Source organism: Corvus hawaiiensis, chromosome 13, assembly GCF_020740725.1.
Source record: "Corvus hawaiiensis isolate bCorHaw1 chromosome 13, bCorHaw1.pri.cur, whole genome shotgun sequence".
In the NCBI taxonomy this organism is placed as follows: Eukaryota; Metazoa; Chordata; class Aves; order Passeriformes; family Corvidae; genus Corvus; species Corvus hawaiiensis.
The window spans coordinates 13,153,468-13,178,853 of NC_063225.1; the positions used below are offsets into that span (position 1 = coordinate 13,153,468).

The 25,386-nt window shown below is 40.0% G+C and overlaps 1 protein-coding gene across 2 annotated transcripts in view; it reads left to right on the plus strand.

The window, feature by feature from the left end:
• IQGAP1 (IQ motif containing GTPase activating protein 1) overlaps positions 1-25,386 on the plus strand; it is a 55,737-nt gene that overhangs the window by 12,994 nt on the left and 17,357 nt on the right. For both annotated transcript variants that reach the window (XM_048317489.1, XM_048317488.1), the window contains exons 3-23: positions 3,887-4,043; positions 4,412-4,489; positions 6,081-6,157; positions 7,533-7,600; positions 8,646-8,759; positions 9,154-9,332; positions 9,983-10,073; positions 10,581-10,744; positions 11,817-11,901; positions 12,933-13,096; positions 13,467-13,627; positions 14,143-14,267; positions 17,372-17,535; positions 20,201-20,291; positions 21,222-21,383; positions 21,751-21,893; positions 22,242-22,412; positions 23,514-23,597; positions 23,696-23,767; positions 23,860-23,929; positions 24,633-24,841. In XM_048317489.1, the coding sequence (XP_048173446.1) occupies positions 3,887-4,043; positions 4,412-4,489; positions 6,081-6,157; positions 7,533-7,600; positions 8,646-8,759; positions 9,154-9,332; positions 9,983-10,073; positions 10,581-10,744; positions 11,817-11,901; positions 12,933-13,096; positions 13,467-13,627; positions 14,143-14,267; positions 17,372-17,535; positions 20,201-20,291; positions 21,222-21,383; positions 21,751-21,893; positions 22,242-22,412; positions 23,514-23,597; positions 23,696-23,767; positions 23,860-23,929; positions 24,633-24,841 (2,629 nt within the window). The remainder of the gene's footprint in view (positions 1-3,886; positions 4,044-4,411; positions 4,490-6,080; positions 6,158-7,532; positions 7,601-8,645; positions 8,760-9,153; positions 9,333-9,982; positions 10,074-10,580; positions 10,745-11,816; positions 11,902-12,932; positions 13,097-13,466; positions 13,628-14,142; positions 14,268-17,371; positions 17,536-20,200; positions 20,292-21,221; positions 21,384-21,750; positions 21,894-22,241; positions 22,413-23,513; positions 23,598-23,695; positions 23,768-23,859; positions 23,930-24,632; positions 24,842-25,386) is intronic.

Below are 25,386 nucleotides of genomic sequence, written 5' to 3' on the forward strand. Positions count from 1 at the left end.
TTAAACTCTATGCCCCTCCAGACCTCATTCAGGAGGAAACAGAGCATACGCTCCTTGAAGAAGGAGATGGCAACCTTCTGCAATGTAGTTGGTAGGGGAATGCTAGAAGCAAGGAAGGAGTGCTGTGGCACTGACATGCTTGCAAAGAGAAGACTTGCATGATTCTGTCTGATGATCAAGAACTCTGTGGCCAGTGCTCTTAAACTAGCAGCTCAGAAATTTACATGGAAGTTCTGTTTGCAGCTTTCTTGCTAATGAAACTGGTGAGGTGTGCAGTAAGCAGAATGTGATGTGGTCCTGTGGACAACTGAGCTTCAGCCAACGGTGTTGGTACCAGACTCTGATACTAATGGTACCAGTTATTCTTCAGCATGATGTATCAAGGTTCCATAGTTTAGTGGAAGTGACCACCAGGTGCAGACTCAGATGGTGTGTTGGGCCACTGTGTCGCCTTGGAGTTGAAAAATGTCACTGGCTAGGTCTGTGTGAAAAAGGAAAGGCCATTGTATTGGAACTGTAGGACAGTTGAAGGCTAGAAAATGTTATTTATATTTCTGGCCCCTGCAAATAATTTGTTTTGCCTGGAAATTACTTCTACTTAATGATGACCAAAAAGTGAGCTTTCCTTATTGGTGGATAAAATCACTTTTTTTCCAACTATTGATGCCTTCTGTATTTTGTGTGCCGTGCTCTGGGGTTTTTTTGTGCTGGAACATGCTGCACGGTAGTCCTGTCATGAAATGAGCAGCCTTTCTTAGAGGCTTTGTCCATTTTTTAAATTTTCTGCTCTAATATTTTTGTTTATTCAATTGGATATTCTTGCAACAGTTTCTGGAGAGACGGATTGCTAGTTCTACTTCTTCAGGCTTGTCTATAATCAGTCTGAGAGGAAAAGAGTGACTTAATTTCTTTTCCACACTATTTCCATTGTCTCAGGGTTAGCCAGACTCAACATTTTCACAAGTGAAAGAGCAACAGGTATGCCATATGATCAGTGTTAAATTTTTGCTGTGTCTAAACTCCAGTTCTGGTTGAAATATGCCTATGATACTTTTCAAACATAGGACACATTTGTGTAACTTGTCACAATCCTCAATAATTCTGTATTGTGGGAGAATAAATAAGTTGACAGTTGAGATGACTGATGTTAAGTTTTTCCAGTCCTTGGTAGTGGAGCAGTGTTTGCTTTGAAAGCTTGAAGACAACATTACTTGAGAGACTGGGGCTGCCCAGCGGTACCTGATGCTACATTTTTATTGTCATGTCTTGTCAGGAAGGCCTGGCTCTAAATTGCAGGTGATGGTAGTAGCTGCATGTAGGTATTCAAGAACCTTTTCTTAGGAGGGGGATTTTGTAACAGCATGACTAACTGATTGGAAAGGTGCCATTACTACTTTAATTAGAGTTAGCTTCAGTAAAATTTTAAGTCCAATGTTATCTATGCAGTCATGTGATGAAACTTGATTGAAAAAATAATTCTGGGTTAAACAATTTTTTTCTGTACTGGTGAGGGGGAGGGAGCATAGTGGAAACAACCGAAGTAGCAGAAAAGAATTGAAAGTTCCTGTGAAAAGCTTATTGATGGCATATTGTTCTAATGCCTAATGTCTAAAAGGAGTAGAGGTTGTTGCCCATCAGCCAGGTTCCCTGTTCATTGAGAAATGCATTCATCTTGTTCATCTGGAAAGTCCACATTTACTTCTGTCTTTTAAGGATGACAGGTGTTAATTTTAATACAAGTATGTGAGCTTTTAAATATAAAAGGTACTGGATGATGTTTTCTGAAAACACAGCTTTGTCCTCTGGCTTAGCAAATGGTTAAGCAATGCCACACCAAGGGGGAACATTACTGTATGTAAATTGCTCTAGCTTTGTAGTTACATTAACACCCACTTAGGACCTGTTGAAACAGGTATGAGTACATTGAAATGGCTTATGTTCTAATTATGGGCCATTTATCTTTCTGTATGGAGATAGACAGCTCACTGCCTCTGTGTCCTTCCATAAGGTACTAATTAAATAGTTTGGTCACATTTCCCTTCTACTTCCATTTTAGGTCTTCTAGTCTGAAGGAAGTGGGTGTTTTTGGGTTTTTTTTGTTTTCCCAGTAAGGTAGTTGGGAAGGTATTGTGCAAACTGTTGCTGTGATTTGGACTCTTCCAGTGTCTGAGTAGCTCCGTGTCCTTTCAGGAATCTTTGGTTGGGCATGCAAGGGTATCTTTTTGAACTTACGTCGTGTTTATTACGTATTCAGTTAGGGTGTGCATTTTTCTAGAGCTCAATATTCAAGAGCGACTAAGGTTTTTGAGAGGAAAGCAGCAAAATCTGGGAAAACAGTAGTTTTAAGAAGAACTGAGTTTCTTTTTGTAGCTTATGTACAGATGTTGGCCAGGTGTTCCCAGAAACATTTTCTTCCTGGTAAACACTACTCCTTATTGCTTTTCCAGGTCCCGCTTTGGGCTGCAAGCCGCGCCCTCTCCCCCCCCCCCGCCCCCTTCCTTTTCTTGGGTTCAGGCTGCAGTCCACAGTGCACTGGTGTCTCATTTGGGATTTAAAGTGCACTGGGTTGAAGCAGGATCATCTACTTGCTTATGTTTCAGATCAGTGCCAGTAATGTGGGCTTATCCTCCCTGTGAGCCAAATTACGAGACTTGTTTACGTTACACTGTCAGCTCTGTTTTATAGTATGGACTGATGCTATTCTGGGCCCCTATTGTCTTGAAAGCCACCTTTCTGTGATCTTAATTCATCCAAGGCTCATCTGTCCTGTAAGAGCTTTAGAGTTAAGCTGCAAGTAAGGCATGATCTGAGTAAGACGCGTTAGAAAGTGGCCTGTGGTTGTGCAGGTCCCTTTTTTAGAGCCCAGAACAGCCAGGTAGCATGTCATCTTTAGGAGAAATTGTAGCTGAGCTTGCAGTTTACAGCCTCCAGTAGCTTGTACAGAAGAAATATCGAGGTGTACCTCTGTTTTGAGAACAGTGATTTTTCAAAATGTTTTGCTGTAGTCTTTATTTTTGTCATGAGGTCCATGATACCATTAAATGAGATGGAAGGCAACAAGGGAAGATGAGTTATGAGGAGAGGAATGCCTGTTCCATGTTTTTTCTCCTGTTCTTGAAATGTATAGTAGGGTGGGAGAAGATATATAGGAAGATAGACTTGAGAACAACATCACCAACTGAAAGAGGGTAGGGTTAGATTAGATATTAGGAAAAAATTCTTCACTCTGTGTGTGTTGAGGCACTGGAACAGGTTGCCCAGAGAAACTGTGGCTTGTCCTATCCCTGTAAGTGTTTGGGAACAGGCTTGGATGGAGTTCTGAGCAACCTGCTCTAGTGGAAGGTGTCCCTGCTCATGGCAGAGGGTTGGAATGAGATAGGCTTTGAGGTCCTCTCTGACCCAAACCATTCTATGATTCTGTGAACATTGTAAGGGCTCTCTGTGAGATCATTTAAAAGAGCTTGGTAAGCAGCACAAAGTCATGAAATAACTAGCAAATACTTAAGGAGAGTAAAGAAATGCTTGTGAGATAAACCTGTACAAGGGGAAGACTTTAGTTAAAAGGACAGGATGGCCGCTATGTCTAGACCGGTACAAGCTAAGTCATGGGCTGAAGGAGAAACATGAATGAGACAGTGTCTTAATTACTTTTGAAACTCTGGCTGGTGAACTATGTACTTCTCCTTAATATTTTGTCAGAAGTGTTGCCAACTAGCATTTTAATGATGCAGACTCTGTGGTAGTGTTATGTCTGTTTTCAGCCTCTAGTGCTAAGTGAATACTATGCTTGAGTATGACAGCAGCAGCAGCATGAGACTTGTTTGGCATGGGGTTGTGTTCACAAATTGGAAATACACTCATGTGACCATTGTTCTTGCACTTCCAGATGGATGGAGGCCTGTTTGAATGAGGAGCTGCCTGCTACAACAGAGCTGGAAGAAGGATTGAGAAATGGAGTCTACCTGGCGAAACTTGGAAACTTTTTCTCCCCTAAAGTGGTTTCTGTGAAGAAAATCTATGATAGGGAACAGACTAGGTATAAGGTGAGTGCTGTTGACCATGGATACTTCTTTAGATAGACATCTAAAATGGGAATATGTACACATGGAGGTACTGTGAGAAAATAAGCAGAAGGTTAATTCATATTAACCTGAGAAACTCTGCCTTCACTCTAGAACAATGGTTAAATGAGAGGGTGGGTGGACTCTTAGCTTTATATCTAGGCTTGCACTTAGGTGAAATAATTTGTCATAAACAGTCAATATAAGCATATATAGAAGACTTCTGACTTCTTTCCTGCAGAAGTGCTGTTTTCACTCTCTGTGTTAATGAACCTCCCTGCTGTTCTTGACAGCTGTGGTATTTTGTTTCTTACTGCCCTCCCTCTTGTTTCTGCCAATTTTTGTTTCAGGCAACTGGTCTCCACTTCCGACACACAGATAATGTAATCCAGTGGCTGAATGCCATGTCTGAGATTGGTCTCCCCAAGGTAACTTCTGTCTTGTGCATCCAAATAAATAAATAATCTCAGAAAAGCTTTGCGTTCCGTGGAAGCATTTGCTGTTATAAAAAAATGAGCGCAGTTACTCTAGTTAATTCTTAGATTTCTAGATTTGTGTACCTATAGAAACTCTCTCCTAAAACTTACTGAAAGATTTCATTTTGCTACACATGTGAGAATGACCAAGAGAAAAATAATTTATCCTTTTGTACCATATATCCCTAATATTAATTATCTTGCATAATATCTGCATTACATCATTCTTGCCATGCATTCTTTTGAGCAGTATCCGGGCTACAGTTCGATTGTGGAAGTTTTTTTAGAAATCAATGCTAAAAGTAGCAGCACAACAGAAAATACTGTGTTCTCCGTTTCTTCAGATTTTCCTATGAAATTTTCACGTCGACTTGAAATGTTCCTGGTGTAGCTTAATCAAATATAAATTATTGACTTGACCAGAGAAATGGCCTGATAAACTTCTCTGGGCTAATTTCATGCCTGAAAATATATGTAACTGTGGTAGTGTTGGGCTGATAGTCAAGTTTTTTTGTAGCTGTGTTATGCATAGTCTTACCAAAACTGGCATTGTGTAGTTTAATCTGATGTAGGTTTTCTTTGCACATGAGCTTGCAAATTGAATTCAGTTTTGGAAAAGCTGGGATCTATGATGATCTTACAGAAACACATTTGGGATTAAGAAATACTGAAATCTGCTGTTAGGGTGGTTAGGTGAAAAGAAACGAGGAAGGATTTAGACAGAGAGATGTGAAGTGCCAGGTATGAGGTAAGATTTTCAGATGTAAGTAGAGTTTGGGTGGAAGTAAATGTGTGAGAAGATGTTAAAGAAACTGGGCTGGGGTTCAGTACATTTACAAGAGATACTGGTGCTTTAAGTATTTTCCCATGCAGAACAGCCAGGGAACTGATCCTGGGGGAATTGAGGGTTGTTCAGTTGCTCTTGCCTTTACAGAAAGAGCAATCCTGTTTTGTGCTCATAGGCAACAGCGAGGAACCTTCAAATAACTGGAAAATAACATCCTTTGTCAGTACTTCTGAAATAATTGAAACTTCAGTATCAACCTCTTTTGTCAAACTTCGAAGAGCTTTGTGTTTGAGACTGAAAGCTCTTGGGTCCAGCTAACTGAAAATATAGTATGCAGAGCACCTCAGTGCTGGTTTGGGTTTCCATTTGAAACTGTCTCTTCTCTTGTTTCTCAACTGCATTTAATCCAAACAAAATTCTCTTTTCTCTCTTCTTCTGTAAGTCTTTTCTTCATCCTTTGGCTTTCACCAAAGTCCTCGCTAATACCTCATGACCCAGTATCGTGGTGCACACACAAAAGAAAGGTTCTACCCATTCATGTATGTGGAACTTGGCAGGAAAATGGGAGCTCTGGTTTGGATATTAGAAACAAAAGGAAGGATTGACATTTCAAGCAGGAGAAACATTGGTCCAGGGCAGAGAAGCTTGAAGAGTTTTGTTCTGTGAGCTGTTTCTCTAGTGCAGTGTGGAAGAATTGGGCTGATTTAGCTGTATAGAGTGAGTATAATTCAGACTGCTACTTTGTTTTATCTTTAGATATTCTACCCAGAAACAACAGATATCTATGATCGCAAGAACATGCCACGCTGTATCTATTGTATTCATGCACTCAGGTAAGGAATACTGGACAGAAATCTGATTGCTTCTGAAATCTTTCTGCGAAGCTGAAAGACATCAGGAGAGAGAGCTGAACTGAAGGCTAGATGAGGGCAAATTTTCTAGCACAACAAACTCATCAGATCAGAGCAAAGATCCATGAAGCCAATATTTTGCCTTGGGCAGTGGCCAGATCAGATTCTGAAGGAAAAAGAACAGCTCAAGTATATTGCGATTACTACCTTTTCATTCCAATTCCTGCCCTCTCTGCTGTCTGAGGGACATTCTTTAACCAAGAAAATAGTAAGGCACTGGCACAGATTGCTCAGAGAAGCTTTGGCTGTCCCATCCCTGGAAGTGTTCAAGGCCAGGTTGGACAGGGCTTGGAGCAGCTTGGGATAGTGGAAGGTGTCTCTGCCTGTGGCAGCGGGTGAGTTGGAACTATGTGATCTTTAAGGTCCCTTCCAACCCAAGCCTTTCTGTGATTCTGTGATCTCTGTTGAGCTAGCATGACAGGCAAAATGTAGAGGAGTTGCTTTTCTTTTTCTAGTCCCATCTGTACTCAGCTGTATGGGTTCATCCCTCCTTTGTAGCAGTTCCGTTTCTCATCAGGCTGCAGGTGAATACGTTAACCCCATTTTAGTAAGCCAAATCAGCCTAGTGAATACTTCACAGTTGGTGATGCCGCACCTGCAGTCCTATGTCCAGTTCTGGGGTCTCCAGCATAAGAGAGACACAAACATGCTGGAGAGAGTTGAAGGAAGGGTCAATAAGATGATTAATGGACTAGAGGATCTCTCCTATCAGGATGGGCCGAGGCAGTTGGGACTATTCAGCCTAGATAACATATAGTGCTCTGGGAATGTCAACAATGTGTGCAACTCTCTGAAGGGAGGATGCAAAGGAGATGTGAAGCCAGGCTCTTTTCAGTGATGTCCTGTGATGTGACAAGAGGTAAATGGCATAATCTGAACCACAGAAGGGTCCCTCTTAACATCAGGAAATTCTTCATTTGGTGTGATAGTGACCAAGGAGTGGCACAGGTTGCTCTGAAATGTGGGGTCTGCACTGTTGGTGATCCTCAAGAGCCATCTGGACATGATCCTGGGGAACTTGATCCTTTGTGACCTGGTTTGAAAAGGGAGCTTGAACAAGACAAACTTGAAAGTGTCCTTCTAGCCTCAACCATTCTGTAATTCTGTGAAGGCTTCATAGTGGTGGGCCAGTTACGTTCAGTTGAGGGGGGAAGAGAGGAGTCAGCTCACTCTCGGTGATTATCGGCTGTTATATTGGCTTACCTGTCCCTGAATCTATATCTCCTAAAATTGTATCCTTGTCAGAACCACAACAAAATATGACTAGTTTTAATTATTTGCTTGTTTTCTTTTCTAGCCTGTACCTTTTTAAACTGGGTCTTGCCCCCCAGATTCAGGATTTATATGGCAAGGTAGACTTCACAGGTAAAAAAACCCCAACACTCATGTATGCTGCCTTTATCTCATACTCTGCTAGATCAGTTGTTGAACCCTTGTTTAGGTCAATTAAAGGATTGTTACTGTTAATATCCCATATGCAAATAAAATTATAAATTAATGGCTGTGAGGAGTTTTAGTAATTTAAGAGGAGGTTTCATTTGCCAGCTTCTGAGCCAGTCAGTCATCAGTTCACTAATCATTTACTTTCACAAGTAACAGTGTCTTAACTCTTTTGTCACTGTTGTAAGATGCTTAAGCCTTGCATCCATCTCCTTGGGAGAGTTTTCAGTTTGGAACTTGGTACGTGGTTCTGACCTCCTGTGACAGTTCAGAGGTGCCATCAGCTGAAGAAGTGTTTGCCAGCTGATCTGCTGCAGGAGATGCTAGCACAAAGTAGTGTGTCCACATGCCTCCTCAAAGTTTCACTTCCTTGATTTTGCTAAAGTGTCAAATTCTGTGTTTTGCATTAGTGAGGCTCTTGCCTGAGGGCACACATCTGAGTTAAAAGGTGTATAAACTTTATTTCCCTGCAAATTGGCTGTTGATTATACCTATAAAATGCTAAACTATTAACTGTCTTTTAGAGTTGTATGATACTTAGCAACCACTTGTCTTGAGGCACTCCATTCGCTTCTCTCAGTGTAGTCTGACTGTGGGGAAAAAGAAAATCTTAAATTGTACTGCCTGTACATTTTCCTGACCTGGCATTTTCTTGGCAACCACAGTTGAAGTACCTCAGAATGGAGTTTGTTTCCAGCTCCTCATGAGCGTTCTTGTGTTGTTTTCTAGTAAGAAAAACTATGGAATACTCCCATACGAGTTTCTGGGAGAAATGTAGATTTTAGGAAAGTGTGCAAAATGTCTTAGCATCTTCATTTCTTGTGTTTTACTTACTGAGTTATATTCAAAGTATTATTTAAATGATAATTGTCATCTCTTGTAGCTATCCTAATTTTTTTTTTAGCAGCAGTTAGTATAGCAGTGCTAATGAGTTCAAACCCATGGAGCACTGTTTTAATGTATGTTTCAGAGGAGGAAATCAGTAATATGAGGCTCGAACTGGAGAAGTATGGTATTCAGATGCCTGCCTTCAGCAAGATTGGGGGAATTCTTGCAAATGAACTTTCTGTGGATGAAGCTGCATGTAAGGAAAAATGGCATTTTGTTTGATTATTCAAATCAGCAGATCAGTTAAGTGTTGGTTTTAATGCTGCCTGTTTTTAAGTCTAGTACGGTCTTTCTGATTGGCCTTTTGGAAGACTGGGAAGATGTTTTTATTCTTTTCCCGTGTGTATTTTTTTTTTTTCTGGAGCACGATGATTCGACTACTTAAAGTATTGTAACTAGAAAGTAGGCTGCTATTTTTTTCAACAGCTCAAAGCCATGATGGAATGAGAGATACTTTGATAATTCTTTTGCTTTCCCGTTAATTTCCAGATAATTTTTCTGCTTTTTCAAATAAGGGATTCTTGATTTCTTGATTTGTAACAGTGCTGTTTTGTCTGGGACTAACTGGCAGACTGTGGCTTGTTTTCCAGTGCATGCTGCTGTCATTGCCATTAATGAAGCAATTGACCATCAGGTTCCAGCTGACACTCTTACAGCAATGAAGAACCCTAATGCCATGCTAATAAATCTTGATGATCGACTGGAATCCACTTACCAAGCCACACTCTACAGAGCAAAGCAAGACAAGATGGAGAATGCTAAAAATAGGGTAGCTCAGTTCTTCTTTCAAACTATTTGCATGCATTGCTATTTTGTATTGCAGTGTAAACTGTGGGGAATTCACCGAATGTGTGTTTAAGTCCTGTATGTATAGTCTTAGGTGGATTTACTCCTTGTGGCTTTCTATTATGTTCCCCAGTAACCTATCTTACTGTAGAAAACAGGCAAGAGTTAGCTGTGTTAGTCTGTTTAGCTGTCTGAAATACGGGTTGCATAGATGCAGAACTCCTGTCAGCATTTTTATGTTGGGAGCGCATTCTTCTATTTTCATACACTGTAGATATGTTTTTCTAACAATGAAGTGATGAGCAAAACTGACTGTTGCTGGAATTGGTCCATGTTGCTTTAGAGCACTGTATAATGCATGCCTAGCTCTGTGTACTGCTTTCTATGTTCTGGAGCTCTAGAAAAGACAGCTCTTAGAAATAATATATTTCTAAGCTGTCTGTATCAGAGCTTGACTATAGTTACTTTAAATGTATTTATGTCTAGGGCTTCTTTTTGCATGTGTAGAGGTAGTGTATCTGTGGCCTATCGCAGCTCTATATGGGTAAATAGTTACCCATCCTGACCTTTTCAGTTAGAAGGTCTGTAAGGGAGAAGGAATCAGTAGAAACCCTGATTAGTTTTTGTCTTCAGATTGCCTCAGAAACTTCAGATAGTGAGAGAGATGTGTATGAAGAGCTTCTGACTCAAGCTGAGATTCAGGGAAACATCAACAAAGTGAACAGTAGGTATCATATTATATTAATAGTCTTACTTGGAAGAGTACTTCAAAATGAAACCTGTGTTCCTCTTTTTCTGTAATGCTGACAAAATTGAAAAGCAACTCCCCTGTTTTTGTGGGTTGTTTTACTGGTGGGATGTTTTGGTTTTTTTCAGCTGTGTGGTTTTGGTTTTGTTAGTTGGTTTTGGTCTTGTTAGTTGGTTTTGGTTTTGTTTTTTAGTCATTATTACTACATAGCTGTAAGCTTAATTCTCTCTGACTTCTGTTACCCTTCCTTTTGGAAATGGATTGTCCATGTTGCTGGGCCCTTCAGTTCTTCATCTTGAATCGTGCATGCCATTTCCAACCATTAGCCTGTTTTTCAAGTACTGCTTCATAATCGACTCTGGAAGTCTTCCTTTTGGATTACATACCTAACATGCTGTCTATCAGGTCTAAGAGTATTTCTTTCTGTGCAGTAGGTTATGTAAACCATGGGACTTCGTCAAAACTCTGTTTTACTCTTGATAGCACATGCAGCCATATCAAGGATTGACCTGGCTTTGGAACAAGGAGATGCATTAGCACTGTATGAAGCTTTGGCAACACCAGCCCTGGGACTCCGAGGATTGCTACGAGAAAATTGTGACTGGTATTTCAAGCAGTTTTTGAGTGATAGGCAACAGAAACAAGAGGTATGGAAAAGTGTAGATTACCCTGATTTGTGAGGTTTTTCCCCTGTTCCTGCCTTTCACCATACAACTGTGTACTAATCACTTGATATATACCTGCATTACAGTTTAGTGTTGGCTGGAAAAAGTCAGTGTTAAGAGATTGAAGCATTCAGTAAGCCTGTCTATTATTTAGGTTTTATCTTGCATGTGAAATGCCAGTATAATGTTTGTATGTATGTGCACATAAAATTCACCAAACCTTAAACTACTAACTTGTATGTGGATAGAACTATTAAAATTAAGGTATGTCCTCCCTTGTTTCACTGTTGTCAGTGCCCAAATAATGTGGATATATGTGTTTTATAAATGCCTATGAGATAAGCATGAACTCCTTTTCACTGTGGGGAGTACCATCATACACCACTTGCAGGCACGGTGCTTAGGGACATGGTTTAGTGGTGGGCTTGGCAGTATTAGGTGTATGGTTGGGCTCAATGGTCCTAAGGGTCTTTCTCAGCTTCAGTGATTCTGTGATTCTACCCAAGTTACTCAAGCCCTCCTGCCCTCCTAGTTATACTCAGTCTCCATTTGTATTTGTGTAGTATCATATAGTCCAAGAAGTGTGTCTGTATAAGCCAAAGGTGCGTGTTGTCCATTTTGATGTTCTGCTAACTCTTTAGTTGCTCAGAGTAAAACTGCAACATTACCTAATGGATTGTTTCATGGCAAACTGCGCAATGGCTAATCTCACTCCAGCATGCAGCTCATGTACAGGGAGTTTTTTCCCACAAAACTGTGCCTTTTGTCTTAAATATTTTATCATTTTGGAAGCAGTCTTGCCTTTAATTGCTATGTTCACGGGACTGCACTTCTGATATAAACAAGATCAGGTTGTACAGATACATGGTCTTTCAGCACCTGAACTGAGAATCTGGTAAGTAATTTCTGATTTCCTTGTGTATATGGCATTCTTCATTTGCAGAAGCTATATAGTATTAGAGTGTTTTAAGTTAAAGTGGAGTATTTTTGTTGAGGTAATTGAAATGAGTAATGTAACATTGTTTCACCCTCACAGTTTCTGTTTTTTCTTTAGGCTGGCCTTACAGGTCCTCTGCAGAAGGAAGAGTTGCAGCTGGGAGTAGATGCTGCTAACAGGGCAGCACAACAGTACCAGCAAAGTAAGGATCAGCAGAAATTATTGCAGCAAAGTCACCATGGATGTGATCGAAAAAATGACGCAGCACAGTATTTGGGTCTATTATGAATGGTCATTATGAATGTTCTTTAAGTACTTTACAGCTGCTAAGAACATTAAAGAGAGATGGTTGCCTTAATTATTGTAGTGTCTTTTATCCAGCTTTTACAATGTGGCTGGAGATAACAGCATATAATTTGAATTGAGAAACATAGAATTTTTGCATCCACCTTAAATAACTTCTTTTTATAGAACACTTGTATGAATTTTTGTGCTGTGGATCTGTGAAGAAAATCTGGATTGCTCCAGGAGATGTGAAAGATAGGTTTATCTGCTGATCATTCACACTGAGCTACAGAACCTTTTACGGTTCCTGAATATCAGGTAGCAAATAAAATGCAGATCATTTGCTGATTGATTTTTGGTAGATGCTTCTGAGACCACACAGAGCTCTGACTGTGCTGGAGCAATTCACTTTGTGATAGGTAGAAAGGAGATTACCAGAGATTTGAGGAGAGAGGATTTAGAATACAAGAGGAAATAGTGAATGCTGAATTAAGTAGGCAGCTACCTTCAGAGTACCTTATTTGCTAGGCATGGATGTCCACATTTGTTTACCTACTTGCGGTGTTTTAAGTTAGCCAGTGTGTACCCACTATGGAGTGCCTGTGTTACTGCCTTGAACAGGACAGAGGCAGAAAGGAAGAGAAAATTGGTATGATTCACCCATCCAAAAATTTGCAGTGAGGCTTCTTAGTACTGGATTATTGAAATGGTAAAACAGTCATTTGATAACCAGACAAAAAGGTGAACAAGTATTAAATATGAGCATTATGCATTTTAATTGTCTTCAGTAATGGAAGACTAACTAACTGAGGATGTATGGATCTGAGAGTTTGGCTCTTTCCCTGCAGTTAGGGTATTATTCTTTTTCTAGTTAAGTATTCGAGTAAAATAAAAGTGCTGTTATCAACTGTCTCCCTTCCTTATTCTTTATGCTCTTTGAATTTCTAGGACTGGCAGCAGTAGCCAAAATTAATTCAGCAATTCGAGTGGGTGATGCTGAGAAGACTGTGGCAGAAATGATGAATCCAGAGGCCCAGTTACCAGAGGTTTATGCATTTGCTGCAGATCTTTACCAAAGGGAGCTGGCCACCTTACAGCAACAGAGCCCTGAAGTAAGTATCACCTTCTCTGTTATTTCTGGAAGTTGGCATGGGTCACTTGGTCTACCTTGTCTGTTTTCTTAAATGCATTCTTTGGAGCAAACCTGTCTTGAGTCTTCATAGAACTGCTTTGGTGTTCAGTCTGTTCTGATGTGGTTTAATCCTTAAATCTTGATCTAATTGGCCCTATAAGACTGTTCTTCAATCTCTTACTTGGTGCTCTAGCTTTGTTTATGATACTCATCTTTCTATTTTGTTGTTGTGAAGGTTGTCCCTTTGCCTTGTTACATGTCTGTTCTGACAGCTACTCTGTTGTTTTCTATGTGCAGCAGTAGTTTGTATGGAGCAAATAGAATTAATTTGTTGTCCTCTGTGTACGCAGGGTCACCTCACCCATCCAGAGCTATCTGTTGCTGTAGAGATGCTGTCTTCTGTGGCCCTGATTAACAGGGCTTTGGATTCAGGAGATACGAATACAGTGTGGAAACAATTGAGCAGTCCTGTCACAGGCCTTACAAACATTGAGGATGAGAACTCACAGAGGTGAATAATTCAAGGAATCATACCTGTTCTTGATGTTGCTTATATTCTGTGACTTCATGAATTTTCCTTCTCTTTAATTTTACATTATTTCTACATTATTTGTTACAGTATTGATTTAATCTCTGCTGCCTCTTGCATCTTGTTTTTGCAATTACTATTTCTTACTGGTCTGGTTCCCGTGCTGTCTCTCAATGCTTTCTCATGGGCTTCACATTAAAGCCATGCTGGAATACCATTAGGTTGTCGCTAGTACTTAAGCCAGCTCACCCAACATTTTCTTTGCCCTCATTCAGTGTTTCAGTGCTTTTCTCTGTTTGGCAGTTTTGTCTATTTGAACCTACTTCACATTTGCGCTGACCATCCTCCACACAGCATTTCTCTTTCTCCCCATTTTCACTTTCAACCCTCCTGTTACCTCTCCCACTTTTGTAGAGTTCTCAATGCTGGATTTTGTGCTCCCTGACCAGCTTGTTGCAATGTGATGTTTACTGGGTTTGGGTTTTGTTTTCTGACAGATACATTGACGATTTGGTGAAGCTGAAAGCTCAAACAAGTGCAGAAGGAAATGAATTTATCACATGGAATGATATCCAGTCGTGTGTTGATCATGTGAATAAAGTTGTGCATGAAGAACATGAAAGTGAGTTTTTCTGTTCAACTCATACTAGACTGATCGTAGCTTATAAGGAGTGCTAAAATTAGGTGTGTGTCAATACAAAAAGTTATTGACTTGTAGTTGTCACAACATCTTAGTTGTGGACAAGGCTGGGTGATCTGCAATATGAAAGTCTTGATTGCAGGACTGTTTGTTGATGGAGAGATCAGGTGTGTTTGTGGTATTGATGTCAGGATTTCAAAACTGTTCGTTAATCCTTCCTGTGTAAATTTCAACCCTTTTTGGATTGAGTATGTGTTGTCTGGTGTCAGTGTCTAGGATTAGTCTAGAATCTTCTCATTTTGCTTCAATTCCCCAAATTGAATGAAAGCTAGTATTACCAAAATCTCTCATTTAGTTGTGGCCTTGTCTTGGAGTGCTCCATCCTCCTTCCTAATTTGCTCTGTTCAGTAGAAGATACTATTCTTGGAAGTCTTATCCTTCTTTGACTGCAAATTTTTCCCTGTTCAGGTTTTCCTCTTCTTCCTTTTATTCCTTTTCCTTGAATCTGCATTGGTCTTTTTACCTTCCATTCCCCAGTTTAGTTCCCGGTATTTAGTTCCCTAATGGGAAGATGTGCAAAAACCCTCTGGAGTTTACAAGTGTTTAACACAGATCACTGATGAGACTCCAGCTCTCTGGGTGTGGGGACACTGATATTTGAGCTCTCATCATGACCATGCTTCTGCAGTTAATCCTTCAACTGTACTGTGTGTGTTGTGTCCTGCAATCACACTGCTCAGGGTTTCCCTACAGGGCTTACTGACCTGGGGCATGGAAACCTGTTTCTTTGCAGTTAAATAAAAGGTGTGGTCAAGGAATCACCACTAATGCACTCACAGGCATTTGGTCAGTAGTCCTATACTGAGAACTGGAAGAGGTACAGTATATACACACATATACAGTGCCAGGTTCAATGGCACTGGAGCAGCCTGGTCTGTTGTGTTCTTGGTCTAGTGGAAGGTGTTCCTTGCCTGTGGCAGAGGGGCTTGGAACTGGGTGAACTTTAATGTCCCTTCCAACCCAAACCACTCTAGGCAGCAAGTGTGAGTACTGAAAATTAAATACTCACGAAGGAAAAAAATTACTGATGCAAGCTGAAAATTGTGAATGAGTATTAACCTAATTTCTATGCTTCTACCCCTGCATGTTTTTCCTTTCTATTTCTTAGTAGTATTTATGTTAACTATCTTTTCGCAGTGGTAAAAGACTGGGCCTGAGTGTAATTATGAAAACTTCATCAAAACAGAAAATTGGAATAATTCTTCTTGTGCTAAGACAGTATTAGTTGACTTAAAATCCAGAGTGGAGATAGAGGAATCCTTGAAAATAGTACAATTAAACAAACTTATTCTTCAGTAGACCCTTGGACCATTCTGTTTCAGATGGTTTAATTTTCTTTTTTTTTTCTCTCATTTTCGTTAAGGGTTCTTAATTTTTGTTTATGACCAATACTGAAAACCTCCTGTGTTTGACACCAACTTTCAAGCCACCTTTGTAATATTTATAATTTTGTAATATTTAATATCTCAGCAAGGCTCAAAGCCTTGCATTATAAGTGGGAGAGATTTGTCACAAGTGTGGAGGTGATGCTAAAATTTATGTGGTACGCAGAGACAAGCAGGTCTTCTGCCACTCCTTGTTTGTGTAGTTGGTGTGTTGTGTTTCACCTTGAAAAGCTTATACTGGAGAGAGGGTTAACTTAAATTAAAATCTCTCTCTCTTGGTTAACTTGTTTTCTGCACCTGCAAATAGACACTGTGTTTCCTGTTTGGGTCACATGAGTAGATTTGTTTAAACCACACAAACAAGGCACAGTTGGGGTGTGCACACCCGCACTAGTTTCTTAGTATCTTTTCTGTGTAAGAGGTCACAGTGGAATTCTAAAAGTGTGTGTAGTCACAACATCCTGTTTCTTTTAATGCTCCATATCATGTAAGAAAAGGTGCAGAAAATCCTGTAATGAGAAAAATTGTTCTCCTGGGGAATTTCTTAATTCTTTGGTCTGCTTTCTATATGCCCTTATGCAAAGATATGTTTTATCTTCTCTCTATGAATAAGTTAAATTAGTCAGAGAAGGTCCTCAAGCTATATGGCTATATATGTATTTTTTTTCCTGTGCCATTTCCTAAGTTATCATATCTGATTTTTGATAAAAATCATGCCATCATTTCAGTGATGCAGTTCTTGCAATGTCCTCAACATATATTTTTCCCTGATCTCTACTCCATCCAAATACAATCTCTTCCCCAAGATGTTCTATTTTTCGTATGAACTTCTGTTTTTGTGAGTCTTGCATTAAAGAGTCACAATATTTGAATACAATAACCAATGTTGGAGATCCCCACATTGAGCTCCTTTCTTTTATCTAAAAGGCTTTTCTGTTCTGCACTGGTCAAACCATGATTGGATCCTTCTTTAAGCAGGGAATTGAATCAAATGGACTCTGGGATTCATCTCAACCTGAGTTATTTTGTCATTTTCAGGAGATGGTTGCTATAGATGGGACATGCATGATGTAGACTCTGTATTTAGCTAACTGTAAGGTTTGTATTTTGCTGAATGGTAAATTTTACTGAACTTGAATAGCATCCACTTCTCTGATGATACAGCTGATACTACATGTCCTTAATGAAACAGTTTCCTAAAATATGGAGATACTGTATTTTTAAATGGTATTCCATGCAAGTCTTTCGTTTCATGTGAAGATTTCTTTCTGGAGAACCAGAACCTTGGAATATTGTGAACTCTGGCCATTTGGGCTTAGATAATTCTCTTCTAGAAGCTCTGAGCTGGGTGTCTGAGGATGCAGTTTTGTCCCTGTATGTGGTCTCCCTGAGTGATTTTTGTTTTTTTTTTTTAAACTTTTTTTTTCATTGCAATGCTCAGGAATTATCACTACTTTAGGGTGGAGAAATAGTCTTGGTTTCCTTACTAGTAAATAATGTTTTCTGTTAAAAATATTACGGTTCTCAGCTGTTACTTGATTTAGGAAGGGCTAACTGCACTTTTCTTCTGAAGCGATGCTTGCGATTATTGTTGACCAAAAATGGAACTTTGTCTTTCTACCCCTTTGCGTTCCTCCCTAGGGATTTTGGCAATTGGTCTTATTAATGAAGCTCTGGATGAAGGGGACACCAAGAAGACTCTTCAAGCCTTACAGACTCCTGCAGCAAAATTGGAGGGTGTAACCCCAAAGGTAGCACAGCATTACCAGGATACACTACTTCGAGCCAAGAGAGAGAAAGCACAGGTGAGTGCAGTTAAATGCACCTCTTGGAAGACCTTTGCGTTAGTGTTACTGGATTCTTGCTGGTCTTGAAAGTCAGGAATCAAAATTGGCAGTGGAGAGGTGGGCATACCTTCAACTGATCTTAACCAGTCAGTTTGGATCTTTCTGTACTAGAGAAAGAGATTTCAGCTAACAGCGTGAGTATTCATGAACTCTGGAGATGGGTGTAAGGATATTAAGTGCATGTGGTGACTTACTACAGCTACTCTCTGGTCCCAAGTGAAATACGGATCTTTTTTGTGGAAAAGTAATATGCATCATCTGTTTTTGCAAGGAGACCATGTTTATTCCAGGAGTACTGAACTTCTGAATGCAAGTTTTCTGCAATCTTAAGTATTTTTTTCTAATGCTGTTTGTTAAATGTCGTTATAGGCATAGTTATACATGGCAAAAAGAAAGTTTCTGAAAGTGGAAAAAATCTGTAAAGTGATAAATTAGAAAAAAGATGTGAAGCAACATACATGCTACCAGCAAAATATATGCTGTTGTTCACCTGGTGACACTTCCATAGCTTATGACTTTTTTGAGCAGAAGTTGTCATTAGCCAAGGACTTCGACGTACTTGTACGTAGTTGCAGCTTTCACTAACTGAAAGGTGAAGAGAGAAAGAGCAAGGTGGAAGAAAGGATGATGAGTGCATGTGTGTGTACGCAATTCATTTTGGGGTAGTATGGATAGGACACTGGTTGGTTTTTTTTTTCCCCTCATATATTTACAGAGAAGTAGCAGATGTCTGCTTTCAATGACTTAAGAGTGTTTTGTTTTCTTTTTTCTGCTGTGGAGCTCATTGCTCTAATAGCAATGCACAATTTTGTATAGTGGCTATGGTCTAGATTGTGTTGAACCCTTTGTTTTTTGACTAAAGGTCGATTGGGATGATGACAATAGCTGAAAACTGTATGCATTTCTGATTAAAATCATTAAGCAGCTTTCCCAAGGGCCTTGACAGGGTTAATGTTCCTCAGGATCCATTTTGTGCTGAAACATTTCCTCCCGCTGAGTCAGAATGAAACAATGAAATCTTTTTATCCTGTGCTTAAACTTGTGCCAGACTGTGCTGGTAACTTCTCAGTTGGTATGAAATTACCTTATTTAGGCATAAGTAAAGGGCTTCTCCCAGCAGCATGGGAGTAGTTCTGGAAATAGAAAGATCATATTATTAAGTGAAAATGTGGGGAAAATAAGCACAATCTGAAGTCAGCTGTTATGGACTAGTGATTTCTGTGCCTTAGGGCTAAGAGGGATTGTAGTTCACCTAGACTAAGGTGAAGACGTTGTTCAGTTGCTTACTTGAATGGGGAGTGCTGTATCATGCGTGTTTCTGGTGTGATGATGTGAGACAGAAAAAGCCAGTAGACTGTAGTGTGTTGCACTGTGTGTACCTTGCAGAAAGCCTTGCAGCAGTAAAACTGTAGAAAAGCACGAGATGGTTTTGGTAGTCTTCGGTTTGACTTTTGTGGGTAGATAGTGCATTACAGTTACAGTGATTATTCTCCTCCACATTCTGGACAGGAATTTTGCTGTTGCTGGTACTTTTGTGGGACTGTCTGGCTTTCAGATGAAATCTGCCTGTGGAGGTCATGTTAAGCTCTTGAATGAAGTATCATTTAGCCAGTCAGTTTCAGATCTGCCAAAACAGTGGGAAAAATATGGAAAGCATATAAGGAAATGTTCATTTTAAGTCTGGCCTTAAAGCTCTTGAATGTTGCAAATAGTAGTTCTTTTGTGCAGTGTGATGATTATTCCATTCCATAACTAAATGTTTCCTGTGTTCTGTTTGTATGAGGAGAGTTTTCAGAGGGATGGCAGTTGCATCATAGCATTTATTTCGGTAGTTACCTACAGGAAGCTCCAGTGGGTGGGGAGAAGCTTATGCCTGGCAACTGCTGGGTCATTGTTCTTTATGTATATTTTGGGATTTGCAAAACACTTGTCTCTTTCCTCCTCTCAAATTTCTGCATGCTCATTTGGGTGGATTTCCCAGCCAAAATACAGGATACTATGTGATCACTGCTCCTTGACAAGCAATCTGTTAAAATAAAGACTTAAAACATGGCTTTAACTGCTGTGTGTGTGCACCCATTCACAATGCATACAGTGCTTTTTGCTTTGCTAATTTGTACAGGTTTTGCAAAGTTTTGTGGGCATGGAAATGAGCAGCCTGATGCGACATCAATTACCCAAAGTTTTATTAGTTTCTGCACACAGATGTGTATTATCAGCTCTGTGTAGTCACCTTCTGTTGAAGGACTAACTTCCTGGGAAGTCATATCTTCTTAGCTAGTGTGGCTTTAGGACTAACTGGTACTGCATCCCTGGCCTTGTGTTCTCTCTGCTTATTAGAGTGATTCCCACTGACAGAATTTCTTCCTTGTTCTGTTTCCTGAAAAGATTTTTTGACTGGGAGAAAGTATTGAGTTTGGTAATGCTATAGTAGTTCTGCCAGTCACAAATACACATGACATCCTTGTGCTGGAGTCAGCTAGGAAGACTGGAATACTTCTTATTCACTCTGATATGGAAAATTACTATATTCGCTATTTCTGAATATAGGCTATTGAACTTTGTAAAAATAGTGATACTTTTCTCCTGATATTGTACATTTTTCTTGTTGTATTCTCTTCAGGACACACAGGATGAAACAGCTGTACTTTGGCTAGATGAAATTCAGGATGGGATTCATAAGGCTAACAAGGACACAGAGGAGTCCCAGAGATGTAAGTATTATCACACAGTATTGCAGTTAATCCCCACTACCAGCCAAATACCAGTTATTTAAGGAAAAGTTGGGAGCTAGAAATGTCATGTAAATGTGGCAAAGGAAACCAAATGAACCTACAGGTGTGTTTTTTTGAGGAGTGAATGTCAGATTCTTCAAATACTAAATTTCTTCTATTGTGGGGGAATACACATTTCTTTCCAGTTTTGCATTTGACCATTAGACCATGTTACATCATTGGACAAATCTCTGACAAATTGTTTGTCATTTGCAACTAATTGTGTGTGACTGTGGGTGGTTAGTTAAAAGTGAGAATGTTCACATGCACGATTGAAGTGGTGTTTTCTGGTGAGCATTACCTTTTATTTGCATGACGTACTGTTGTCTTGGTTCTCTTAGGTATTACCAGACAAACACTTGCATGTTTTTCAGATACACAGATACACATCAATGATACTCACCTTTGATCCTTAACGCAGGTTGCAGGTGGACCCATAGTTGCATCCCAGTCTTTATAACAATGTCTGCAGAAACAACTAATTACTACTCTAGTTGCTGAAAAGACCTCTTTTGAGTTGTGGCTGGCTCTGCCAGAATAATCTGTGTTAACTGAAACAGATGTCAGAGGAGAGCTGTAACTTTGTGTGTTGAAAAGTTCTGGTGGTAAATCAGCACCAATCTGGGACTTCAGGCACACAAATTACATGCTGTCAGGTGCAGTTCTACACATGGTTGGACACTCTGTACTGAGGAAGCCTCTATACTGCAAGTTGTCTGGTTGTTTTTTTTATTTTTATTTCATGTTTGTGTATCTTACATACACCCCAGCTGAAAGGGTGTGTTCATGTTGCCTTGCTCTGTCTGCTGTTCTGTGCTTGCTGTGAGTTACTGAGCCCCTGCACTAACCTGCTTCCTCGTGTTATCCAAGTCTCCTTAGGAATTCTGGCCATTAATGAAGCAGTAGATCGTGGTGATGTTAGCCAGACCTTGAGTGCCTTGCGTTCACCTGATGTTGGGCTATATGGAGTCACTCCAGAATGTGCTGAGACGTACCAGCAAGAACTGTCAGAAGTCAAGAAAAGGGCAGCAGGTACACCTTAAGTAGCTAACTGTTTAAGTGAAATAAATGCAAGATTATTGTACGTGGAATTGGAACCAGAGGTAAAAAAAGCCCCTGGGAAGAAATCTTGTGTTGTAGGTGGCAGCTGTGGATTTTTTGTGAAATAAGGAGGTTTTTTTCAAAAAAAGTGTGTGAATAGTGTAATGTTCTTCACTTGTAGAATGTATTGTGTTTAGGTAGTTCTCATATGAGGTCATTAGGGAGTCAGAAACATTCCTTTCCTTGCTTGGAGGAAGAAAAGTCTGTAAAGTAGATTTGCTGCTTGTAACATCTGTGTGCATGAAAGGTAAAACACTTGTCAGATTTTCAGACTTCTAACTGTGGTTTCTGCTCTTAGGGGGCAATGGCAGTGAATGGGTGAAACACTGGGTGAGAGGAGGCTATCATTATTATCATAACCTGCGGACCAAAGAGGGAGGATGGGATGAACCAGCAGAATTTGTGCAAAATGACACACAGCTGTCACGGGAGGAGATACAGGTAGAGTAGATAACACATGCTCTTTCTCTGAAAAGTTGATGTCCCTATCATTCCCACCCTTAATGCAGCTCTAAGATAGAATACTTCAGTGCCATAGTCATGTTAACAAGCTTAGTAACTCATTTGATTTGCTAGGCATCATCAGATTGTGTGTGTCACAACTCCTTGTCCTATTTCAGAAAAATTTATCCTGTCCCTAGAAGAGTACAGGACCATGATGTCACTGTTTTTTGAAAGACAGCTTTGGCATTTCTTGTAAGCACAGTGTGGAAAGCTGATGTAACATCCTTTTTCTTGTCCTTCCATTTTCTTTTTCTGGCTCCTCTTCCTGTCATAACATGAATTCAGAGCACCATATCCGGAGTCACAGCGGCCTACAACCGAGAACAGCTGTGGCTTGCAAATGAGAACCTGATTATGAAACTTCAGGCTTGCTGTCGAGGGTATCTTGTTCGCCAGGAGTTCAACTCAAGAATGAATTTTTTGAAGAAGCAAGTCCCAGCAATCACTTGCATTCAGGTAGTGATACCCTTTAATTCTATTTGAAAGTTGTCCTCTGCAGTTGTTTTCTGTACACAAGCTTATTGACAGTTTTTGTTCAATTCAAGTAGCTACAGCACACAGTTGTCTTTGCCTCATATTGTAAATTATTTACAAATATTTCCTTCTCCCAGTGAGTTTTGGTATATTATTTGCTTTTAGGTGTCATGTATAATCAATCCAATAATCACATAGAATTGGAGAGAGAAGAACTTACTTGAGGAAGCTTTACCAATTTTTTTTTTTACACATTTCAGTGTTTTGGGGATAGGGTAATATCAAGTGTGTTGTATGTGTTGATGGTGATAATACCATGAGATGCATTGTTGCTGTGATTGGTCATGAGTTCAAGAAAACAACATGTTTTTCAGTATTCTTAAGTAAAATTCTTCCCTTCAAATTTGTCCAGGGATTTGGAGGATTGAGGACCTGAAAGAGATGGTAGGATAATTCAGCATGAAATTGGGTGCATTTACAGGACAGCAACAAAAAAATTCTTTCTGTGGTGTTGTAACTGAAATGCGTGCAAATGAAATAGTTGCTTTGTACCCTATCACCATTTTATTATTTCAACAGTATGTCTGTTTCTGCCTAAGTAGCACATACTCTGCATGTGTATTTAACAAAACCTCCACACCCACTCCCAGCTCATTAAAATAACACTCCCTCCCTTTAAGTGTAGTCCAGCCCCTTGCCTGACTTCTCTTCCCAAGTGTCAATGACAGTGAGTCTGCTCTGAAGGCTTAAAATGTTACATCATTGTTCTCACCAGCAGCAGCAGCTACCACATGATCCTCATGTAGAACAGTTTCTGTCAACTTGACTCTTTTGCTATATCCTTGACCCCTAACTGTGCTTCAGAAGGCCCAGGCTCTTCATGGGGTAATTTTGAGTCTCTCATGATTACAGTTGGAAAACAGTTAATGCTTCACACAGTGTTCCTCTTGGACAAGCATGTCTCCTTCATGTTTCATTTAGCCAAAAGGGCAGTTGAAAGCTGAGGAACACAAAGAAGCTCAGATTTGTAATTACTTCTGTTTAATTAGAAAAGTAAAGTGAGTGTGCTTATTTTGTTTTCAGTCTCAATGGCGTGGCTACAAGCAAAGGAAGGCATATCAAATCCGTTTGGATTACTTACGTGCACAAAAGGACCAAGTAGTAAAGGTAGTGAAGCTTCCCTGCTGACCTTTTTGGTAAACCTTTGAGGTAGTGAACTTCGTAGGTAAGGTTTCTATCTGAATGTTTTGGTTACCCTTCAATAGATTCAATCGATGACCAGGATGTATCAAGCCAGAAGACGTTACAGAGATCGTCTGCAGTATTTCAGAAACCACGTAAGAGGCTATCTTGTTAAATGTATTCTGTTCCTGACTTTGGTATTCTTTCCAGAATGATGTCAAGTGCTTTTTTGTTTTTTAAATCCTAGATAAATGATGTTGTAAAAATTCAAGCCTTTATCCGAGCAAACAAAGCACGAGAAGACTACAAAACCCTCAGTAGGTATTGCCAAGAGGATAAAACTGATGGGCCTCGAATCTCTGTTTGTGAGGGATCATAGATTCATAGAAGAGATTCCCTTACTCTCCCTGCCTGTCTCCATAGGAGAGATGCTCCAGTCTCCTGATCATCTTTGTAGCCCTTCTCTGAACTTGCTCCTGCAGTTCCACATCCTTCTTATTATGTTGGAGCCCCAGAGCTAAACACAGTACTCCAGGTGGGGTCCCATGAGAGTGGAGTAGAGGAGAAGAATCACCTGTCTTGACCTCCTGACCACACTGCTTTTGATGCAGCCCAGGATGCAGTTGGCTTTCTGTGCTGCAAGTGTACATTGCTGGGTCATGTCAGGGGGATGATGTTGATAGGGCAGTGCAGGGAGTACGTGGTTCTTGAGGCTGAAGGAGAACTTGATTGAACTTGATTCTAGCTGTCTTTTTTTTTTTTTTTTTCCCTGCTGAAAAATAGAACTATAGCTTTGCAGTTAGCTTTGACGGTGTGGACTACCCTATGCTAATACTGACTTCGTTCTTGATTTACTTCTCTTACAGTTTTCTCAAAACAGGAAAATCAAAATGTCAGAAGCTGTTTAGACATGATGGTACTAATATAACTCTGGGTGCTCCTTGTTTAAACATAGATAAGGCATATATTTACTTCTGTCTGCCATCTCCTGGTGTTGTCTATTTTCTTGCCTATTTTTAGTTAATGCTGAAAACCCACCTATGGCTGTGGTTCGGAAATTTGTCCACTTGCTCGATCAGAGTGACCAAGATTTTCAGGAGGAGCTTGAGCTAATGAAACTGCGTGAAGAAGTTGTAACCTTGATCCGATCCAATCAGCAACTGGAAAATGACCTCAATCTCATGGACATCAAAATTGGTTTGCTAGTGAAAAACAAAATTACATTGCAGGTAAGCAATATGTCATTGGGAGACCAGCTACACATTGAATTGAGCCCAATGGTAGTTGGCATGGAGAGCTCCTGACCTCAGATGTCAGTTGCTCAGGCCCAGTGGAAAACATTTCCCCAGACTTACAGTTTTTACTCCCAATACGTTCTTAGTCCTTTCCACTAATTTAGTATGTATCCCTAGAGAGGAAACTGTAGGAGGAGAAGAAGCAAGTCCCAAAGCTAAAAAAGGCAATGAGACTATCTTGATCTAACGAATGCAACAGGTTTTGTATTTAAAGACTTTGAGAACTCTTTTTTTGTTGCTCCTTTGTGGTTAAACAAGTCACATGCCTCAAGCTTGGAGCAAGGGGGTGATTTTGGAGGCAGGAGACATGCTTGTGCCGCTTGGATGCTTGTTGGTTAAAGGAAGCCCCCCCAATCTAAGCTTGGCTGGTGTGATTAATTTCACAAAAAAAAAAAAAAGGTTTCTTGCTGATACAGTCTTTTCTTCAAGCTGAAGTACTGGTCAGCTTTTCATGTGGTCCTGGATTCATTACATTAGGA